This window comes from Panthera onca, chromosome C2, assembly GCF_046562875.1.
Source record: "Panthera onca isolate mPanOnc1 chromosome C2, mPanOnc1 haplotype 2, whole genome shotgun sequence".
NCBI lineage: Eukaryota > Metazoa > Chordata > Mammalia > Carnivora > Felidae > Panthera > Panthera onca.
The window spans coordinates 93,542,151-93,562,621 of NC_138347.1; the positions used below are offsets into that span (position 1 = coordinate 93,542,151).

General features: G+C 34.2%; 1 protein-coding gene across 8 annotated transcripts in view; it reads right to left on the minus strand.

The window, feature by feature from the left end:
• Nucleotides 1–20,471, minus strand: part of ECT2 (epithelial cell transforming 2) — a 64,978-nt gene that overhangs the window by 17,406 nt on the left and 27,101 nt on the right. For all 8 annotated transcript variants that reach the window (XR_009612200.3, XR_009612202.3, XR_009612201.3 and 5 more), the window contains 8 exons: nucleotides 16,527–16,595; nucleotides 14,609–14,719; nucleotides 13,607–13,703; nucleotides 11,554–11,635; nucleotides 6,198–6,276; nucleotides 5,915–6,034; nucleotides 2,393–2,531; nucleotides 948–1,102 (listed from right to left, as the gene is read on the minus strand). Coding sequence is in view for 3 of the 8 variants with exons in the window: in XM_060639218.3 (XP_060495201.2) it covers nucleotides 948–1,102; nucleotides 2,393–2,531; nucleotides 5,915–6,034; nucleotides 6,198–6,276; nucleotides 11,554–11,635; nucleotides 13,607–13,703; nucleotides 14,609–14,719; nucleotides 16,527–16,595 (852 nt within the window). In the remaining 5 variants the exon portion in view is untranslated. The remainder of the gene's footprint in view (nucleotides 1–947; nucleotides 1,103–2,392; nucleotides 2,532–5,914; nucleotides 6,035–6,197; nucleotides 6,277–11,553; nucleotides 11,636–13,606; nucleotides 13,704–14,608; nucleotides 14,720–16,526; nucleotides 16,596–20,471) is intronic.

The window sequence follows — 20,471 nt, forward strand, 5'->3', positions numbered from 1 at the left end:
CTCTATCTATGTCATTTGTCCAAAGATGAAAAGGTCTATACCTGTCTATCACATGTCTCTCCCATATATAATGAAGAAATCAAGTTATTTGTAAAGGGACCTAGATTTCATCCAAGATATACTATAGACTACCTGATTTCTGTGAGTCATTTAACTTCAATAATTTGATTTTCTCATGTAGCTGCATTTAATCTGTATAAGATAATTATATATTCACAAGAGTATTTGATTTTCAGAGGATGGACTAAGAAAACTGGATTGGCAACTTGCCTAAGAGAAAAACAACTTGTTACAACTTACCTACTGCATTCAACAAAGGTAAAAGAACAATGGAACAAAATACCCTCTATTTTACAAATAGCCAGGTCAAAGAACACCAATGAAAATCACAGGGTACATCAGAACAAGTCCCCAAAGCCCCACTAAATCAGAGGCACAGGAGCTATTAGCCTTTCAGTAAACTAGGCATTCAAAATGGTCTCATGTGTCTATACTTAAAAAAAAAATTTTTTTAATATTTATTTGTTTTTGAGAGAGACAGAGAGGGGGGGGAGAGAGAGAGAGAGAGAGAGAGAGAGCGAGTGAGCGAGCACGAGTGGGGGGGTGGGCAGAGACAGAGGGGGACACAGAATCTGAAGCAGGCTCCAGGCTCTGAGCTGTCAGCACAGAGCCTGATGCGGGGCTCGAGCTCATGAACCACAAGATCGTGACCTGAGCCAAAATCAAATGCTTAACCAATGAGTCACCCAGGTGCCCCTCATGTGCCTATACTTTTAAAAATCTTTTCCAAAACAACTTATTAAGCCGGTTTTCCTCAACACACATAAAGTTAGAACTTTCCTACATTCATAATTTCATAATTACCAAGTCATTAGAAATGTAGGGTTAGTCTGAATGCATTGTAATGAAGTTAAAACTTTCATTATAATAGTGGTTTAAGAACTTACAGCATCTGCTTTACAAATGGTATTGGCTACATGTCGACATAGCATCTTTAGCCAGTTCTCTTTTGGAAGTTCCTCTGATGTCATCTGGAAACTGAGCAGCACATTTGCCCGCTCTGTTGGTGGCCTCACAAGCAAGGCAAAAGCATTATGGCAATCTAGGGTTCCAGAATAATCATAGACATTAAGTGTTACTCCTTGCAAAATGAAAGATTTATGCAAGTTTAGTTCCCTCAGAGCAACAAAACTCCAATGAAATGATCTCTTCCCCACCCTTTCCATCCTCTATATTTTTAACTACACAAGGAACATGATATTACACTGAAACACTGGCAAGAATTATAACAGTAAGTACCATGTGAGAGACCAACAATAATGATTTAGACATTAAGCAGTATTTTCTATGAAATTTAATATTTTCTGAGAAAGTTTTTTTGAATTAGATCATTTCTTAGAATTCCAGAATTTAAGTTTTAAATTAAAATGGCATTATAAGACTAATTTGATACTTAAATCAAGTTCAAAGAAATCAAATGTCCAAATATTAAAACTTTCACAAAATGGTTTTGGACCAAAATACTAAAACAGAACCTATTTTAAATAATAATCCATAATTCAAATTCAAAAACATGGAGAGGATTTAAATAAATGCACTATTGTAACACTTAATACATCCAGAATCTGACAACCAAATAAAGACACAAAGTAAGTTGTTATTCATGTTTTCTGTGATTGTTTCTCATAAACTCAAATCCTTCCATCATTAGTGGATGAGATCAGTAATGGAAACAGCTTACTTGTAAAAAAAAATAGGTCCTAACATCTAAAATATGGCCATGCACACACATTACTAAATGCCAATTAAACAGATCATACTGTTTTTGATAATTTCAGGCCTTCAGAGAACCCTCCCTAACACTACCACAGTTGAGTAAAAGCTCTCCTTAACACACATTTGACCCATGTTGAGTCTACCATAGTTACTTTGGGTACATTTATTCACGCACATCTCTCCTGGTCATATTCTAAACATATTTCTAGCAATGCAGCCATTGCCAACAAGAAAGCAATAGGATGCAGGGCACAGGTTAATAGACTGGTGATTTCTTTTGGATTCTAAAGGAACGAAATAAGTTTTGATGTGGGAAGAAGCTAGGTTAGGACACTATCTTGACATGAAACCATTTAAAAGCTCTTCGTCCCTTAAGGGATGAAGACACCCCACAGGATGAGATAGCATTTTCATTTGAGAAAAATAAAACATCAAGTAGGTTCTAGAGAAGACTTTGGATAGAAGTATAAGAAAAATTACTTTACCAATACTAACCAACTGTATTTAAAGATAATTTACCAGTTTTAAGAAAGAAAGAAAAAAAAAACGGAGTGAATCAAACCTACAATGATTATGAACTATTTTCAGTTAACCAACATTTATCCAATGAGCATACCTTCTGTTTCTCTTATGTCCAGCACTTTCTTAATTTGAGAAAGAGGCATGAGATGAATATGCTTAAGAGAAGCTGGGGGTCGGGTATGGCCATGAGGACTCCTAAAAGTGCCAATAACCTTATGCCGTTTTCTTGCTATCTGATTACAGAAAAAAAAATAATAATAATATGAATGAAAACTATTAAAGACTAAATACTTAAAAATGACACTAATGACATAAATCTACATGCAATTCATTTGGCTATTAATCATCCCAGAATTACTATGCAATAAGAAGCAGAGTTACCATGTAACAAATTCATACATGTAATTGTATAGCAGAAATGTTCATGCATATATAAGAAGAACTTAAAAAGTTAGGAAAACAGACCAAGGGACAGGATCTAAGCAAAAGGTCCGCGAGGTGTGAAAGAACTTAGAAGCATTTTGAGAAGGAATAACATCATAGGATACAGGAATCTTCAATAGAAGGCCCTGAGTTCAGGAAAGGGAATAGCTGCTCTGGGATCTCAGTCGTGGGTTCAAAAGGTAATCGATTTTAGTTGAAGAGGAGAATTCACAATTATCTCAAATCCTGTACAAGGCACTGAGGACAAAAGAGTAAATAATATAGAGATGGTTCTGGCGCTCATGATAGTTAGGTATCATTGAGAAAGAGGCAGGGTAAAGAAGTAACTAACTAAATAATACACTAAACAAATGATACAAATTATAAACTCAAGGTACAGTGTTAAAATATAACTTTACCTAAGCTGGGAACTCCTACAAAAGGAGGAGATAGGTAAAGTAACTAGAGAAGACAGGAGCAAAATCAGAAAGGGCCTTGTAATTCATGATATACTGAATTCTGTGAATTTTATAAGGTCTTTAAATTTATTATTTTCATTTCCATGAAAGCCTAACGTATTATTTTGCCTTTTTAAAAGAAAGTCTCTTTTGAGGTTATAATCATCAACTGAAAGACGAAAGACATTAACACAAAATGATTTAGGTTAAGTTACTTGATGAATTGAGATTGGTCACCATCATGAATTCAATATGGCTAAAAATGCACTACCCTGGGTTGGCTATTGGAAAAGATCAAAAGGCAGTCAATATCATATTCACATTGAAGCAGAAATACAACTCAAATAAATGTTACATATCAAATACTAAATTTTAATTTACATTAATATAGTAAAAATAGGCAATAAAGATGAAATAATTTCTACTATAAATTTGAATATAGTTTTAAATCAATTTGGCTAAGCTAAGCAAATAATTTTTAATTTTATTTTTTATTTTTTAAAATTTACAACTAAATTAGTTAGCATATAATGAAACAATGATTTCAGGAGTAGATTCCTTAATAATGCCCCTTACCCATTTAGCCCATCGCCCCTCCCACAACCCCTCCAGTAACCCTCAGTTTGTTCTTCATATTTATGAGTCTCTTCTGTTTTGTCCCCCTCCCTGTTTTTATATTATTTTTGTTTCCCTTCCCTTATGTTCATCTGTTTTGTCTCTTAAAGTCCTCATGAGTGAAGTCATGATTTTTGTCTTTCTCTAACTTCACTTAGCATAATACCCTCCAGTTCCATCCACATAGTTGCAAATGGCAAGATTTCATTCTTTTTAATTGCCGAATAATACTCCATTGTATATATATATACACCACATCTTCTTTATCCATTCATCCATCGATGGACATTTGGGCTCTTTCCATAATTTGGCTATTGTAGATAGTGCTGCTATAAACATGGGGGTGCATGTGTCCCTTCGAAACAGCACACCTGTATCCCGTGGATAAATGCCTAGTAGTGCAATTGCTGGGTCGTAGGGTAGTTCTATTTTTACTTTTTTGAGGAACCTCCACACTGTTTTCCAGTGTGGCTGCACCAGCTTGCATTCCCAACTAAGCAAATAATTTTAAAGTTCATTTTTAAAAAGGAAAAACAATGACAAGTGCCAATATCAATGACACAAATGTTAGCACATCAAGGTAAAAACTCAGAGATAAAATATAAAAAGGAAAATATATAAATCCTCAATTTAGATTCAGTAAAATATCCTCTGTCCTATTTAAGAGAAGTCAGTATAGATTTTATCCATTTTAAATGTTTCTAAGTTTTATCATTTTCTTCACTCCAGATTTGCTAAGATTTTTTTTTTTAATAAGCTAAAGAATAAAAGTTTAGGATTATAAGTCTTGAAGTCCAAATTTAATAATAGACATAAAGCTGTTTCAGTTAATGTGATTCTGAGTTAGGGAGGCTTAAGAGAAACTAGAACAAAAGTCAGTGGATTTAAGAAGGTAAAGGAAATGAGGAACCAGGGTATCACATAATGTACTCAAAAGCTATGGGGAGTAAGCAATGACAGGAATTAAAGTGGCAGGTAAGTCAATGAGACAGTTATAAAAAACTTCATGGAATCTGAAGAAGATGTATGATCAAAAATTTAAAGCCACAACTCTCTCAGGATTCAGGGGATAAAACCCAGAATGGATTAGCAACCTAACCTATTAGATGAAAGGTGCCAGCTGACCTGGGCACTTTAATAGGAAGAGAAGCAAAAGCAAACAAATAGAAGTACTGAGCAACTATGTAAAGTAAAACCCCATTGGAAATTGACTTCACCTACCCCTGTTCTCCAAAACAAAGCAGGCTGAAGTTCTCCTTATGGAGGAAACAAGTAGTTCAGAATTATCTGCCTCACGACTTTTTCAGTTAGGGTATGGTCAATTATGCATAGTATTTTCACTGTCTTTTGTATTTTGTGACATTACTGATCAAATAGAAATAGTTTTTCATTAACCTCACTACAACAAAACACTGCATTTAACACAAGTCAATTTTTGATGAGATTTTATTAGGCCTATAACTGTACATGGTTGGCTCTCTAAGATTCCCTGTATTTTATACTAAACAATAATGTATGTAAGAGGGCAGCACTTCAAGAGAAGTATAGTAGAAAAGGATAAAAGGAAGAGGTACAGACTTTAAATAAAAGCTTTAATAGATGAGAATTTTAGAATTATAATCAGTGTAGCCCATCTGATATGCTAACCACTCATTTACCCTAAAATCTGTTGTCTTAAGGGATCATCAGGGGATCATGATTCTTAATATTCAATAATCAAGTTATTCTACTCTTCAACAAAATATTGGCTCCTTCTTTGATTGAAAAATCTACTTCAATTTCAAATTATTTTGTAGATCTTGAATAAACATACTTAATAGAGCCAGTAAGTTCCTGAATTCTTGATCTAAACATTCATTAGCATGGAAATAAATTAAATTTTCATTTTGACTTGGATTTTAAGTCATGAAAATTCATCATACTTCTTAGTATTAGGCCTTCTCCTAAAAGTATTCTATTAATACTACTGAACCAACAATTGGGCTCAATTTAAAAAAAAAAAAAAAAATGCGTTTTGTTAACTTTAACTTCTACATTATACTTCAATCAAAGCTTGGCTTTAAACATTCAGGCAAGTCACACAGATCAGCAGTGTTATACTATATTAAGTACAAATTTACCTCCAGGCAGTCATTGAAGAGAAAGAGAGTTACTTGCTCTCCTCTGTCACAGGGGTGTTCACCTAGAGAAATTGTTTCAACTCGTTGGACTAAGCTTCGGTGAGAAGACAAAAGATTTGCCTGTATAGATTGAAAATATTAGTAAAAGAGATCACTTGGTAGTAATCTTTTTAAAGTTATAATTTAAAAGAAAATGGTACCGATATTCTGTTTATATTAAAACTATAAACTCTCAGTACCAAAAAAGAAAATAAACTAACAATCATCAAAAATGAATACTTACTGGGCATCCATCTACTTCATAAACAACATCAAATATTTGCTTTTGAGCTTCTGTTTTTCTCTTATCCTCATTAATATGGCTGAAAAATTAATAAATTTAGTTTAGAACTTCAACTTTAAAAAAAATTAAAATATGAAAACTGCATTCAAAGATATCTCTTGTCACAAAAAAAGATCTTCCATGCAAGTCTATCTTAATTTTGACAACTGAATCAGTTAAAACACCTCCTAAAAGTATCCTACCATATTAAAAAAATTCTAAAGAATCCTTCAGAAAATTATGTTTTACTAACTTCTTTCTATATTCCTTTTTTACTATACTATGTATTTCCTAAAATAGATTAAACCTGTACAACTTCAAGTTAACAGAAGTTTTATTAGTTAAGGTTTTATGTAGCTCATTCCCAAGTCATATGTTAATCATTTCAGTAAAACAAAAACTAAGACTACTACTTCCATATAAGATGAAATTAAGAAGGAAAGGATACACCTTCTTCCTGAAACAACTAAAAACCATCAAAATATAAAGAATCAAGTGTTGTTAAGATACTAGGAAGTCAATTCCTATGAGACAAGAGACAAATAAGGCAATCCCAACTAACTATATGCTGTCTATAAGAGACATTCTTTAGATTCAAAGACATAAATAGGCCAAAAGTAAAATGGCAGAAATAAATACTCTACCCAACAAAAGCAAAATACACATTCTTCTCAAGTGTGTATGAACCATTTTCCAGGGTAGGCCATAAAATAGGCCTCAAAAATTCTGAGAGGATTGAAACAATACAAAGAATCTTCTCCCACAACAAGGAGTAAAACTAGAAATAACAAAAGAAAACTTTGGAAATTCAGAAATATGTGGGAATTAATAAACAGCATACCCCTAAATAACCAATGGGTCAAGAAGAAATCATAGGGAAATTATAAATTCTTTGGGGAAAAAAAAAAAACAAAAAACTGATGAGATGCAACTAATGCAGTACCTACAAATTTATAGCTATAAGTGCATGTAATAAAAAAAGATCTCAAATCAATAACATGTTTAGGTTACTGATTTAAGACTCTAGGGAAAATAAGTAAATCTAAAGCAAGAGAAAGAAAGAAATCATACAGTAGAAATTACTGAAATAGAGAATAAAAAAAACAACAAAAATCAACAGAATGAACTGGTTCTTTGAAAAGACTGACAATATTGACAATCCTTTAGCTAGGCTGGCCAAGAAAACAAAGAAGACTCAAATTACTAAAATTACGACTATAAGATGGAACATCATTACAAACCTTATAGAAATAAAAAGGATATGAGAATACAATGGACAATTGCATGTCAACAAAGTAGATAGCTTAGATGTAATGGACAAATTCCTACAAAGAAACAAACTATAGAAACTGACTCAAGAAGAAATAAAAAGTCTGATTAGGTCTATAACAATAAATTCAAGTAGAGATTCTAAAGCCCAAGTAACTTCATTGATGAATTCTACCAAACACCTAAAGACTTAATACAAGTTCTTCCCAAGTTCTTCCAAAAAAACAGAAGAATACATTTTCCAATGTATTTGTTAAGACCAATATTAGCCTGATACCAAAGCAGGAGACATCACTAGAAAATTGTAGACCAATATCCCTTACGAATACAGACACCAAAATCCTTAACAAAATACTAACAAACCAACTCCAGCAACATTTAAAAAAGATTATGCACCATAATAAAGTAAGATTTTTATCCCAGGAATACAAGTTTAAGTGAAAATTCAAGGGACCCAGAATAGTCAAAACAATCTTGAAAAGGAAGAATAAAGTTGACAGACTCACATTTCCCCATTTTAAAACTTAATACACAAAGCACAGTAATCAGGACTGTGTAGTACTAGAATAATCATAGTCATTTAGGATCAATGAAATAGAATTAAGAGTAGGACAGAAATAAGCCCTCACATTTATGGTCAGCTGATTTTCAGTAAAGATGCAAAAGAAATTCAGTGGAGAAAGGATGGTCTTTTCAACAAATAGTACTAGAAGAGAGTTCCATATACAGAAATAAACATTGATCCATACCTTGCGCCTTATACAAAAATTAACCCAAAATGGATCATAGACCTAGATAATTTTTACCTAATAACCAAAAACAAAAAATTTCTTGAGGAAAACAGAAAAAAATCTTTGTGACCTTGGGTTAGGTCAAATTTTTTTAGATAAAAGTACCACCCATAAAAAATAATTGATAAGCTGGACTTCATAAAAATCTAGAACTCCTGTTTTTTGAAAGAAATTGTTAAGAGAAAAAACAAGCCACAGACTCCAAGAAAATATCTGCATATCACATATCTGACAAAAAACTTTTAACCAGAACAAAGAACTCTCACAGCTCAAAAAGACGACAATCCAAATTAAAAAAAAAAACAAAAACAAAAACAAAAAAAAACAGACAAAGGATTTGGACATGCATATCACCAAAGAAGATGATATGGATGGCAAATAAGCACATAAGAAAATGCCCATCACTTATCATTAGGGAAAACACAAGTCAAAACTACAATTAGATTTCACTACACAACTATTAAAATTTCACAAATTAAAATAACTAATCATCCGAGAGTTGGTAAGGACATGGAAACACTGAAACTCACCATTTACTGTTGGTAGGAATGTGAAACATTACAACTACTCTGGAAACAGTTTGACAATTTTTTAAAAGTTACACATATTACCTACTATACAACCTAGCCATTCCTACCACTAGGTATTTATCCAAGAGAAAGGAAAACATATATTCATACAAAGACTAGTTCACAAATGTTCATAGCAGCTTTAATGGTAAGAGCCAGAGCTGGGAAAACAATCAAAATGTCCAACACATGAATGGATCAATCAGTTGTGGTACAACCATACAATAGCAAACAAGAATAGGGGATGCACTACTGATAAAAGCAACAGTAAAGATGAATCTCAAAATAATCAGCTGAGTGAAAAAAGACTCACAAAACACAACATACTGTCTGATTCTATTTACATAAAATCCTAGGAAATGAAAATTATACACATAAAAAGAATAGTTGTTGCCCTGGGATAGGAAGTACTGGGAGAGGCAGGGAAAGGGATTATTACCAAAAGGCATGAGTACACTTTTGGAGGTGATAGAAATGTTCCTTATCCTGATGGTAGTGATGGTTCTGTGGGAGTGTATATATACCAAAATTAACCAAACTACATTTGAAACATACATAGTTTCTAAAAACAAAACATACACATACTGAAGCTACTAGAGCATATATCTATAACAAATTAATCTATATAAGCTAATATATGTAACTAATATTGTAAGAATCTAATTTTAGGGTTTTTGGTTTGCCTAAATGGCAAAGGCTAGTTAAATGGCACTATCTCTTTATTTCCTTTACCTGAAAAATTATGGTTGTTTCAGTCAACCACAATACGCATTTATTTTTTTTTTTTTTTTTTTTTCAACGTTTATTTATTTTTGGGACAGAGAGAGACAGAGCATGAACGGGGGAGGGACAGAGAGAGAGGGAGACACAGAATCGGAAACAGGCTCCAGGCTCTGAGCCATCAGCCCAGAGCCTGACGCGGGGCTCGAACTCACGGACCGTGAGATCGTGACCTGGCTGAAGTCGGACGCTTAACCGACTGCGCCACCCAGGCGCCCCAACCACAATACGCATTTAATCCCTAGGCTAAATATTCAAAAATCTCAAGAAATGAGATAGAGATGTGGTCAAACTCTATTAGGTTTGTAAGTCAGCATCACAATTCATCCTTAAAATAACAGCTCCTATAATTCAACATTTATTGAAAACCTATTAAGAGCATGGCATTTAGGATAAGGATATATTAGGGGTGCCTGGGTGGCTCAGTCGGTTGAGCGTCCGACTTCAGCTCAGGTCATGATCTCACAGCTGGTGAGTTGGAGCCCCAGGCTCTGTGCTGACAGCTCAGAGCCTGGAGCCTGCTTCGGATTCAGTGTCTCCCTCTCTCTCTGCTCCTAACCCACTCGCTTTCTGTCTCTGTCTCTCTCAAAAATAAACAAACATTAAAAAAAAAATTAGGATAAGGATATATTAGACATGATTCTTAAAGTTTCAGAAACTTAAGTAATATTGAAAAAGAAGTAAATCTTTAATCACCTGTCTTATCAGTATGCTCATTATCCCTATAGCAGCCAACTGATACTCTTCTAAGGGACACAACAGGTCAAAAGACTATTCCCTATTTAGGTTACTTTACAATCTTTGTTTACAAAACATATTATACATAAATAACAAATACTATAAGATACCAACCCCTTCAGCTTTCTCTTTTGTGAAAATAGGTGCTGACTGCCTACTTCATAGAATTTGTTGAAAGGATCAAGGTAAATTATGTGCAGAGTATTTTAAACCATGAAGTGTGGGGAAAAAACTATTATCCTGACATCAAAATAACAAAAGCATGAAGCATGAAGACTGGCTGATCAACATGTAAAATATAAACATAATTTTAAAAATTGCACAACCCTTTTGGCAGCAACAGACCTAGTATTCGCCAATTTGAGCATTATTCTACTGCTGGGCCCTCTCTCTAGAACTAGCAAAGTCTATAAGAGCTCCTTAGCAAGTATTTTAAGAAACTCTGTTACATATAGAAGCACCTCAGGGACTCTCAGAAGTCATTTAACTAAATCTATTAAACATGTTGATAATGTAAAGTCCAAAGAGTTGAAGTCCCCTTGCCCTCCATGACATAGAACAATTAATAGCAACAGTATTCATTTCTGATTATAATAATCAAGAAAGATCATTTCTGATTAGAGCTAGGTCTCCAAGTTAGACCTAGAGTAATTACCCTAAGTTTAACAATCAAGTACCCAAGTCAATTAATTCCATGGAGTTTTACACTTTTAACACATCTCCAAGAAACACCATCAATTTATATTCTATTAAATTCAAAATAAGAAATAAAAAGTCAAAAGTAAAAGTGAAAGAATTATTATAAATGTTTACTTTTTATTTCACCATAGTCATCTTCCTGAGTTACATTTGGATAGTTTAAATGAAGACAAGAACAAGCTATGACTGGAGGTATATAAAGAAAATGTCTAGAAGTGCATTTATAACATTACCAAATTTCTAAATCATTGTTACTTTCTAAAACATTGTTAGATGTTTTTGATTAATGACTGTATTCTTAAAATACTTCTCTCTCATCGTTTTAATGTGTAACTACACTATTAGAAAAATAATTTAGATATCACTACATAAAAATTTGCTTTGATATTCTTCTCTCCATTTATGACTCTAATTGCTCTATAATTCCATTTTAATCTAGGCAACAATAAGAAATTGAAATAATGCACTTACGTCATTACTTCCTTTAGTGATCCAATAGCTTTTTCTAGAGTGCTTTTGTCAGGATTTTCTTCGGCTGTATGCTTCTTAAGATCTGTTACGAAAAAATGTTTTTTTTTCTGTGATTAGAAAAATACAGTGGTTTTTTATCAAAGACTTTAGAATGCTGTCCATTTTGATATAGGCAGGTTCATTTTTAAAGCTAATATCTAAACTTTACTTTTAAAAAAGTCTTACACAATGTTCCCTTAAGAGCTCTCTTATACGTTTGTTAAGGTTTCCACTAACTAAATGTTTAGAATTGTATTGTATTGACTAAATGTTTAGAATATTACAGATTTTCTTACACTGCTCACACCTAGGTTCCTCAAGCTCTCTCCATAGTGCTTGAATGAAAACGCATGATCCTCAATTAGCTGAGAAGTTATCATATATGGTATATTTCATGTTGGGGCCCATGGCTCTATCACAGAGAATATTCAGTAACCTTGAGAGCACAGGTTTTATCTTAGAGGTTCATGAGATGCTTATACTTGGACTCTTCTTACCCAGGTTAAGTTCCCTATGCCATATTCCATCTGATGGTTCCATAATACCATACCCACCCGATCTTTTTTTTTTTTTCCTATCTAATCTTTAAAGTTGGAATGATACAAGAAAGGCTTAGAAACTATTTGGTGGATTTCTACAAGTACCTAATGAAAAAATAATGAAGGTAAGTAAATAATCCAAAAAAAAAAAAAAAAAAAAAAAATCACACTACTTTGTAAAGTTAAGTCACACTATTTGTTCATGTATTCTCCTTATAATCTAAAAAACAGGATTGCTTTTAAAGACTAGGGAAATCATCTTATAAACTAACAATTCTAAACTACATTAGATAGCCTTAGGAGAAAAACAAAACTGATTTACTTTTAAAATTACAACTATAATTCATATAGTTCCCAAAGTATTTTAAAGAGAAAACTAGATTAAACAGTCACAAAATTAGCCTCCTTATCTGTTACCCGTATTACTATACTTAAGATTTATGGCTCAAAATACTTTATTACAGACTTACTCCTGTTCGTAATTTAGTTTTCATACATAATTTAAAAAATATTTCCGGGGCGTCTGGGTGGCTCAGTCGGTTGAGCGGCCGACTTCGGCTCAGGTCATGATCTCACAGTCCGTGAGTTCGAGCCCCGTGTCGGGCTCTGTGCTGACAGCTTGGAGCCTGGAGCCTGTTTCAGATTCTGTGTCTCCCTCTCGCTGACCCTCCCTCGTTCATGCTCTGTCTCTCTCTGTCTCAAAAATAAATAAACATTAAAAAAAAAAAAAAAATTTCCTAAAAATATTCACTACCTTCACTAAATGTAAAGTCATATACATATGCTTTTCTTTTGCTACAGGCAAAATTTATTCATGAAAATTAACTCTTGTAAAACTCCCTTCCATTGATATGTATAGTTTAATCTCTAGAATAAATGGATGCATGCTTCAAGAGTGTTTTGCACAATCTAAGAAAGTTTGTGGATCCTGGGTGGCTCAGTCGGTTAAGTATCCCACTTCCCCACTTCGGCTCAGGTCATGATCTCATGGTCTGTGAGTTCGAGCCCCACATCCGGCTCTGTGCTGACAGCTCAAAGCCTGGCGCCTGATTCAGATTCTGTGTACTTGCATTAGAGCAAGTATACAGAACTTTATGAAGATTCAGAAAAGGATTATGTAACTGGAGACATATGAATCATCTCTCGTTTTGTGATTCTGTGGCTGAATTTTGTTCAACTGGATGTAAATTAACTGAATTAAGTGACACACGTGAAATGTAATACTTTCAGTAGAGAAACAAAAAACAAAATAATAGTCAATTAATCCTGTAACAAATAAAGCATTTTAGGAGACTGAATTATTGTAGCACCAGTGATTATTAAGACCATCCATAAAGGTATTTTCTATATAAGATATAAACTTTAGTGCTGAAATCTAAGAAAACTATGAAAATGAGAAGACTTTCAAAATTTTTAGAATAAAACAATTCCATAAAAAACATCCAAAATAGTCTGAAAACAGATCAGACAAGTACCATTTAAAAGTAACGCAACACTGGGTAACCTCTGTACTGGTCGAATGAGAAGTTCAACAAGGCTTTGCCGTCCACATTCTGGTTTCGCTTGGTTTATCTGAAAGGAATCAATTAAACAATTTAAAAAAAAAAGGTTTTTTGCAAAGATTAAATGCCCTACATTTACTAGACTACACCTTATCACTAATGCCCTGAAAAGAATTAATAGAAGAGATGGGATGGCAGCTATTAAAGATTACTATGACTGAATAATCTTCCAAGGACCTTAATGACCTCCTGGCCACTCAAGGATTGACATCTTAAACACAAAATGAGTTTCTCTGCACACTCCTATCTATTGTATCTTAAGTTTCTCTTGAGTCTACACAATTCACAAGAAAAAAATAGTTGTGAAGTATTAATTATGCTGATACCATTGAATAAACAAAATAAAGCCCTGGTAAAGAAAAAAAAAATTCTTAAAGGCAAAATCAAATCACACTGAAAAATTTTACGTGTTTTAGAACTAAAACATGCATAACTTTAAAAAACATGAATAACTACAGACAACATTCTCATTCACTCAGTTCCCTCGTGGCCCCTGCTATCTAAACCTTCTGAAGTTTGTGGATCCTGGGTGGCTCAGTTGGTTAAGTATCCCACTTCCCCACTTCGGCTCAGGTCATGATCTCATGGTCTGTGAGTTCGAGCCCCACATCCGGCTCTGTGCTGACAGCTCAAAGCCTGGCGCCTGATTCAGATTCTGTGTCTCCCTCTCTCTCTCTGCCCCTCCCCTGCTTGCATGCATGCTCTCTCACTCTCAAAAATAAATAAACATTGAATAAATAAACAGATAAAATTTTTCTGAAGCTTTACTATCACTGCCACTCTCAAATATGGCTAAAGTTAATAGGTTACACACTAAGAGGTTTTTACATGGATAGATTTTTACTAAATGTATAATTTAAATGAACTCCTTTAGAAATTATTCTCAGATTTTTATTGGAAAGAAATGCACATTACCTTGAGAAAAGCATGAAATCTTGGCTTCTGTTTTTCACATTTAATAATTGTTTCCTTGCTCATTTCAAAGAAGTTTACAAAGGGAGGATAGGTTTTTACCAAATCTTTTGACTAGGGAGAAGAAGAAGAAAAAAATATTAATTTGTTATGGATATTATCCTTAGATAACGAAATTTAAAACCAAATAATCAATAGTCACAATCTGACATACTGCATACAAAAGAAAAATTTATAATAAGCTTGTCAAGTTAAATACAGAAATTTTACACATTTCTCATTAGCGAGTTAATTGCTAAACAAAATGCATCAACTGGTACACAAAGCCTAAAACTGCAAACAAAGACTCAGAAAGAAACAAAGTATACTCATACATATTGTATTGACATAAACATGACAAAGTTTTAAAACTTCTATAAGTTCAGAATATAGTAATAAGCACCCCAGAACATGACATGCTATTATTTATTGACAAACCCAAACCATCATTTAAAGTTTATTTATTTAGGGATGCCTGAGTGGCTCAGTTGGTTAAGCATCCAACTTTGGCTCAGGTCATGATCTCATAGTCTGTGAGTTTGAGCCCCAGGTCATCAGGCTCTGTGGTGACAGCTCAGAGCCTGGAACCTGACTCAGATTCTGTGTTTCCCTCTCTCTCTGCCTCTCCCCTGCTTGCACTGTCTCTCTCTCAAAAATAAATAAATATTTTTTAAAAATTAAAAGAATAAAGTTTATTTATTTATTTTTGAGAGAGAAAGAGTAAGAGTACATGAGTTGGGGAGGGGCAGGGAGAGAGGGAGAGAGAGAATCCCAAGCAGGTTCCGTCAGCATGGAGCCCAATGTGGGGCTCAAACTCATGAACCGTGAGATCATGAGCTAAGCCAAAACCAAGAGTCAGATGCTTAACCAACTGGGCCACTTGGGTGCCCCCAAACCACTACTTAAAAGATTAATTATAGGGCCACCTGGGTGGCTCAGTTGATTAAACGTCCAACTCTTGATTTCAGTTCAGGTCATGCTCTGATGGTTGGGAGATGGAACCCCTCAACAGGCTCTGTGCTGAGTGCTGAGCATGGAGCCTGCTTGGAATTCTCTCTCTCTCCCTCTCTCTCTGCCCCTCTCCCACTGGCACACATGCTCCCTCTCTCAAAATAAACATTAAAAATATCAATTATAGCACTCAAAATTGCAACAAAAAAGGAAAAATGTCTCAGCTAATTGAGGAGACTAACAGGTATCAAAAAGATATGTGACCGAAAAAAAAGATATGTGACAATAATTTGCATATTTGGAATTCTCAACCAACCAGAAAAAAACAGGTAAGACTATATGGTAAGAATGGAAGTTAGGAGGAGGCCTCAGAAAAGAAAAGTATGTGTGCCAGAACCCAAGGCACTGAAACCTATAAATTGTATTCAAACAGACTGAAAGACACTTAGAAATCCCATTCACAGCACCTCATTCAAAATGAGTTTACTTTATTTGATAAACTTAAGCCATGTGGTTTTGCCCTAGCAAAGAAAAGCAGTTCATTATAAGCTTTTATGCAGAGCAGACACAAAGACAGTAAAAAATGATATCAACTGAAAAGAAAAAATTAAAAACTCAATTACAGAAAATTTCACAAAATCATTAATCTGTGACCATTTATGAAGGACAAATAACTTGATATATAGTAAAATTTTATGGCACAGTAGGACAATTAGTGTTCCTAACGATGACCTTGGGGTATCAAGAAGTGTTAAATTATATATAGCAAATATGTTTCAGAAGACAAGAACACTTCCGATATATTTTCTAAACACAACTATGTCAAAGTTTTGAAAGCTCACACATTTAAACAAGTAACTGTCATTCCCTGAGAGTACTTAATGAGATGATGCTTTAACCTGAAAACCTAAAAAAGAAATTAAATACTCACATATTTAAGAAAGATGTCACCAATGCTTTTGCTCTCATCCCAATTAACAATAAGGTCTTCCAGATCATCCTGAAAGAGCACAAAATACAACATTTAAGCTTGAATTTGACAGTCCCTTAAACATTTTCCAATATTTTTGAAATATTCATTTGAAAGAAGTACCTTACAAAGTATATTAATTTGATGTGCAAAACAATAACACACTCTTTCTCCTCAATAAGGAATTAACTTTTTGACTATGAGGAAAATACCCTTTGAAAAATAATTAAGAAAACACAAACAGTGTCAAGTCAATAAGACAGCCTAACTTTCCAAAATGATAGGCCAGTTCAACATCTTTTCTTATTAACTATAAAATTGATTGCCATTATTAATTGTAGAAAACTACTTTTGATCTTGCTGCTAAAGCACCCATCTGAAACTGTAATCTCTAACAGGTCAGCAAATTTTACTTAAAGGGCCAGAAGGTAAATATTTCAAGCCTTGCAGGCCATATGGTTTCTGTTACAAGTACTCAACTCTGTCCATGTAGTGTGGAAGCAGCCACAGACAATTCAGAAACAATTGAATGTGGCTGTGTTTCAATAAAACTTTCTTTAGCAAAACAAGCAAAACTTTACCAAAATCCTAATCTGACTAGATTTGGTCCATCAACCATAGTTTGCTAATTCCTGACCTATAAAATCCTAAAATATTAAATATTTGTAAAAATTTTAAAGACATTTAAAAGTATTCTAAGGGGGCACCTGGGTGGCTCAGTCGGTTAAGCGGCCGACTTCAGCTCAGGTCATGATCTCACGGTCCGTGAGTTCAAGCCCCGCGTCAGGCTCTGTGCTGACAGCTCGGAGCCTGGAGCCTGTTTCAGATTCTGTGTCTCCCTCTCTCTGACCCTCCCCCATTCATGCTCTGTCTCTCCCTGTCTCAAAAATAAATAAACGTTAAAAAATAAATAAATAAATAAAAATTAAAAAAAAAGAAAAAAGTATTCTAAGATAATAAAATACAAATCAGATGGTAAAATGAGATGCCAAGAAATGACATTCCCTAATTGAAATTCTAAAAGTGACTTTAAAGTAGAAATTAATCAATAAGCCCTTATAACCAAAAGTTCTCCAAGTGTCATCCACAGGCTTCCCAGGAAATCTCTGTAGTGGAATTCATGAGATTAAAACTATTTTCATTACAACACTAAAGCTCCATATGACTTTTCCACTCTAATTCTGTCACAAGCATACTAGAGACTTTTCTAGAGGTTACGTGATGTGTGATACGACGACAGACTGAATTCAGAAGCAGATATAAGAAAACAGTCTTCTCTTAAGCAAGACAGAAAAAATGTAAAACAGCATCACTCCTCTTACTATTTCAGCTTTGGAAATAAGCTATTTTCCATAAAGGTTGTTATTTACAACAAAAGAAAAGAAAAAATTCATAAATAAAACTAACCTTTGGGCAATATAATATAGTAGATTCTGACACTGACTTGCTAGTTTTAAATACTGGCCCTAACTTTGAGACATGGAACAAACTGAGGGTTGGCGTAGGGAAGTGGTGGGATGGGCTAGATGGAAGATGGGTACTAAGGAGAGCACTTGTGATGAGCACTGAGTGTGGGATGTAAGTGATGAATCACTGAATTCTATTCCTGAAACCAATATTGCATTACGTATTAACTAACTAGAATTTAAATAAAAATTAAAAAAAAAAAAATACTGGCTCTAGGGTTTGTTCTGTGCCCTTGGGCATGTTACTTAACCTCGAAGTGCCTTAATTTCCTATTCTGAAAAATGAGGATAGTAATAATTCTTACTTCAAAGGATTAAATTAGTTAACACTTGTATAGCACTTAGAAGAATCCTTATGAGAACCTGGCTGGCTCAGAGTCAGGGGAGCATGCGACTCTTGATCCCAGGTTGTAAGTTTGAGACCCATGTTGGGTATAGAAATTACTTAAAAATAAAATCTTTAGGGGCGCCTGGGTGGCTCAGTTGGTGGAATGTCCCACCTCTTGATTTCAACTCAGGTCACGATCCCCGGGTTGTGGGATCAAGCCCCATGTTGGGCTCCACACTAAGCATGCAACCTGCTTGGGATTCGCCATCACCCCCCCCCCCCCAATGTCCCTCTATCCCTCTCCCAAACATGCACTCTCTCTAAAAGAAATTAAAAATAAATAAGATCTCAAAAAAAAAAAAAAAAAAAAAAAGAATCCTTAACAGACTGTTATACTGAGTAAGGAACTATTAACTTTATTTACCTATGTATTTAATATAAAGTACACAGGATATTTGGAAAACTGTGATACAAAAGAGAAAAAACTTAAAGCTCTGCCAATATAATCTAGTAGTCGTCTTTTAAGTATAAAAAACTGGGGGCGCCTGGCTGGCTCAGTCTATAGAGTATGAGGCTCTTGATCTCAGGGTTATGAGTTTAAACCCCACACTGGGTATAATGCCTACTTTAAAAAAAAGTGTAAAAAAACTGTAAGATGGCTGTATATTTATATAAGAACATTGCTATCAGAAAGCAATGTAATCGGGGTGCTTGGGTGGCTCAATCGATTAAGTGTCCGTCCGACTCTTGATTTCAGCTCAGCTATGGTCTCACAGTTTGTGAGACATCCCTCACAGTCCTGGGGAATGTAATATTAAGCATGGTGACTATAGTTAACAATACTGTATTGCATATTTGAAAGTTGCTAACAGAGCAGATCTTAAAAGTTCTCATCACAAAGGAAAAAGAATTTGTGGGGTGTCTGGGTAGCTCAGTCAGTTAAGCATCTGGCTATTGGTTTCGGCTCGGGTCATGATCTCACAACTTCATGGGTTCAAGCCCCACATGGGACTCTATGCTGATGGTGCGGAGCCTGCTTGGGATTCTCTCTCTCCCTCTCTCTCTGTCCCTTCCCTGCTCACAGTCTCTGTCTCAAAAAATAAATAAATAAACTTTAAAAGAAAAAAGAATTTGTAATTATGTGTGGTGATAGATGTTAATTAAATTTATCATGGTGATCTCTTCATAATATATATGCATAGCAAACTATTATTTGTATAATAAAACTAATACAATGATATGTCAATTAGATCTCAATTTCCAAAAACAAAAACAAAAACAAAAAGCAAGATAGCATTAGGATTTAAGAGAACAGACTCTGAAGTTAGACAAACAAGTATTTAAATCCTAGATCCAACATTTATTAGATGACTGACTTGGGAAAAATTATTTAATTTCTGTGTGTAGCAGTTTCACATCTGTAAAATGTAGACAATAATACCAACTTCTTGATACTGCTCGCTACATGTGCCAGTACTTGATGGCCGGCTACATTTAAAAGAAGGAAAAAACTTCTATGTATAAAAAAAGACAAGAAAATACAACAGAATTTAAAATTTTGGGTGATAGGATTGTGGGTATTTTATACTCCTCTTTCCTTTACTCCTGATCTTACAAATGTTTGACAACATGTATTGGTTTCGTGGTAGAAAAGAACACAGGCTTTGAAAGTTTTAAATGTATGACAAACTTGAAATCAGCTAAAAAACAACTAATAGTTTAAATATCAGCAATCCAACTTTATAGAAGAAGCTTGAAGAATGTTACACATGAGAAAACTATAAAGAGTAACAATCATTTTCAAAGCCCCAGTGAATCAGAGAACATGATTTTCTCTATTGAGATTATGATCCTATACACATAACAAATGTAACATTTTATATTAGAAGAGCACTTTAACACCCAGACGAACTAAATGAGTGACACAAATTCAAATTGATCCACAAATTAGTGTTAGGACACCAAGATGAAAACTTACTTGCCTTCCCATTCTACCTTTATGCCTGCCAGTGTTTCTTATAAAAGAAAAAATATAACAAAAACACTTTTTGAATATCCAGAAACCAAACTAGAATAAGATTAACCTAGGCTGAAACTCAATAGCTTTTTATG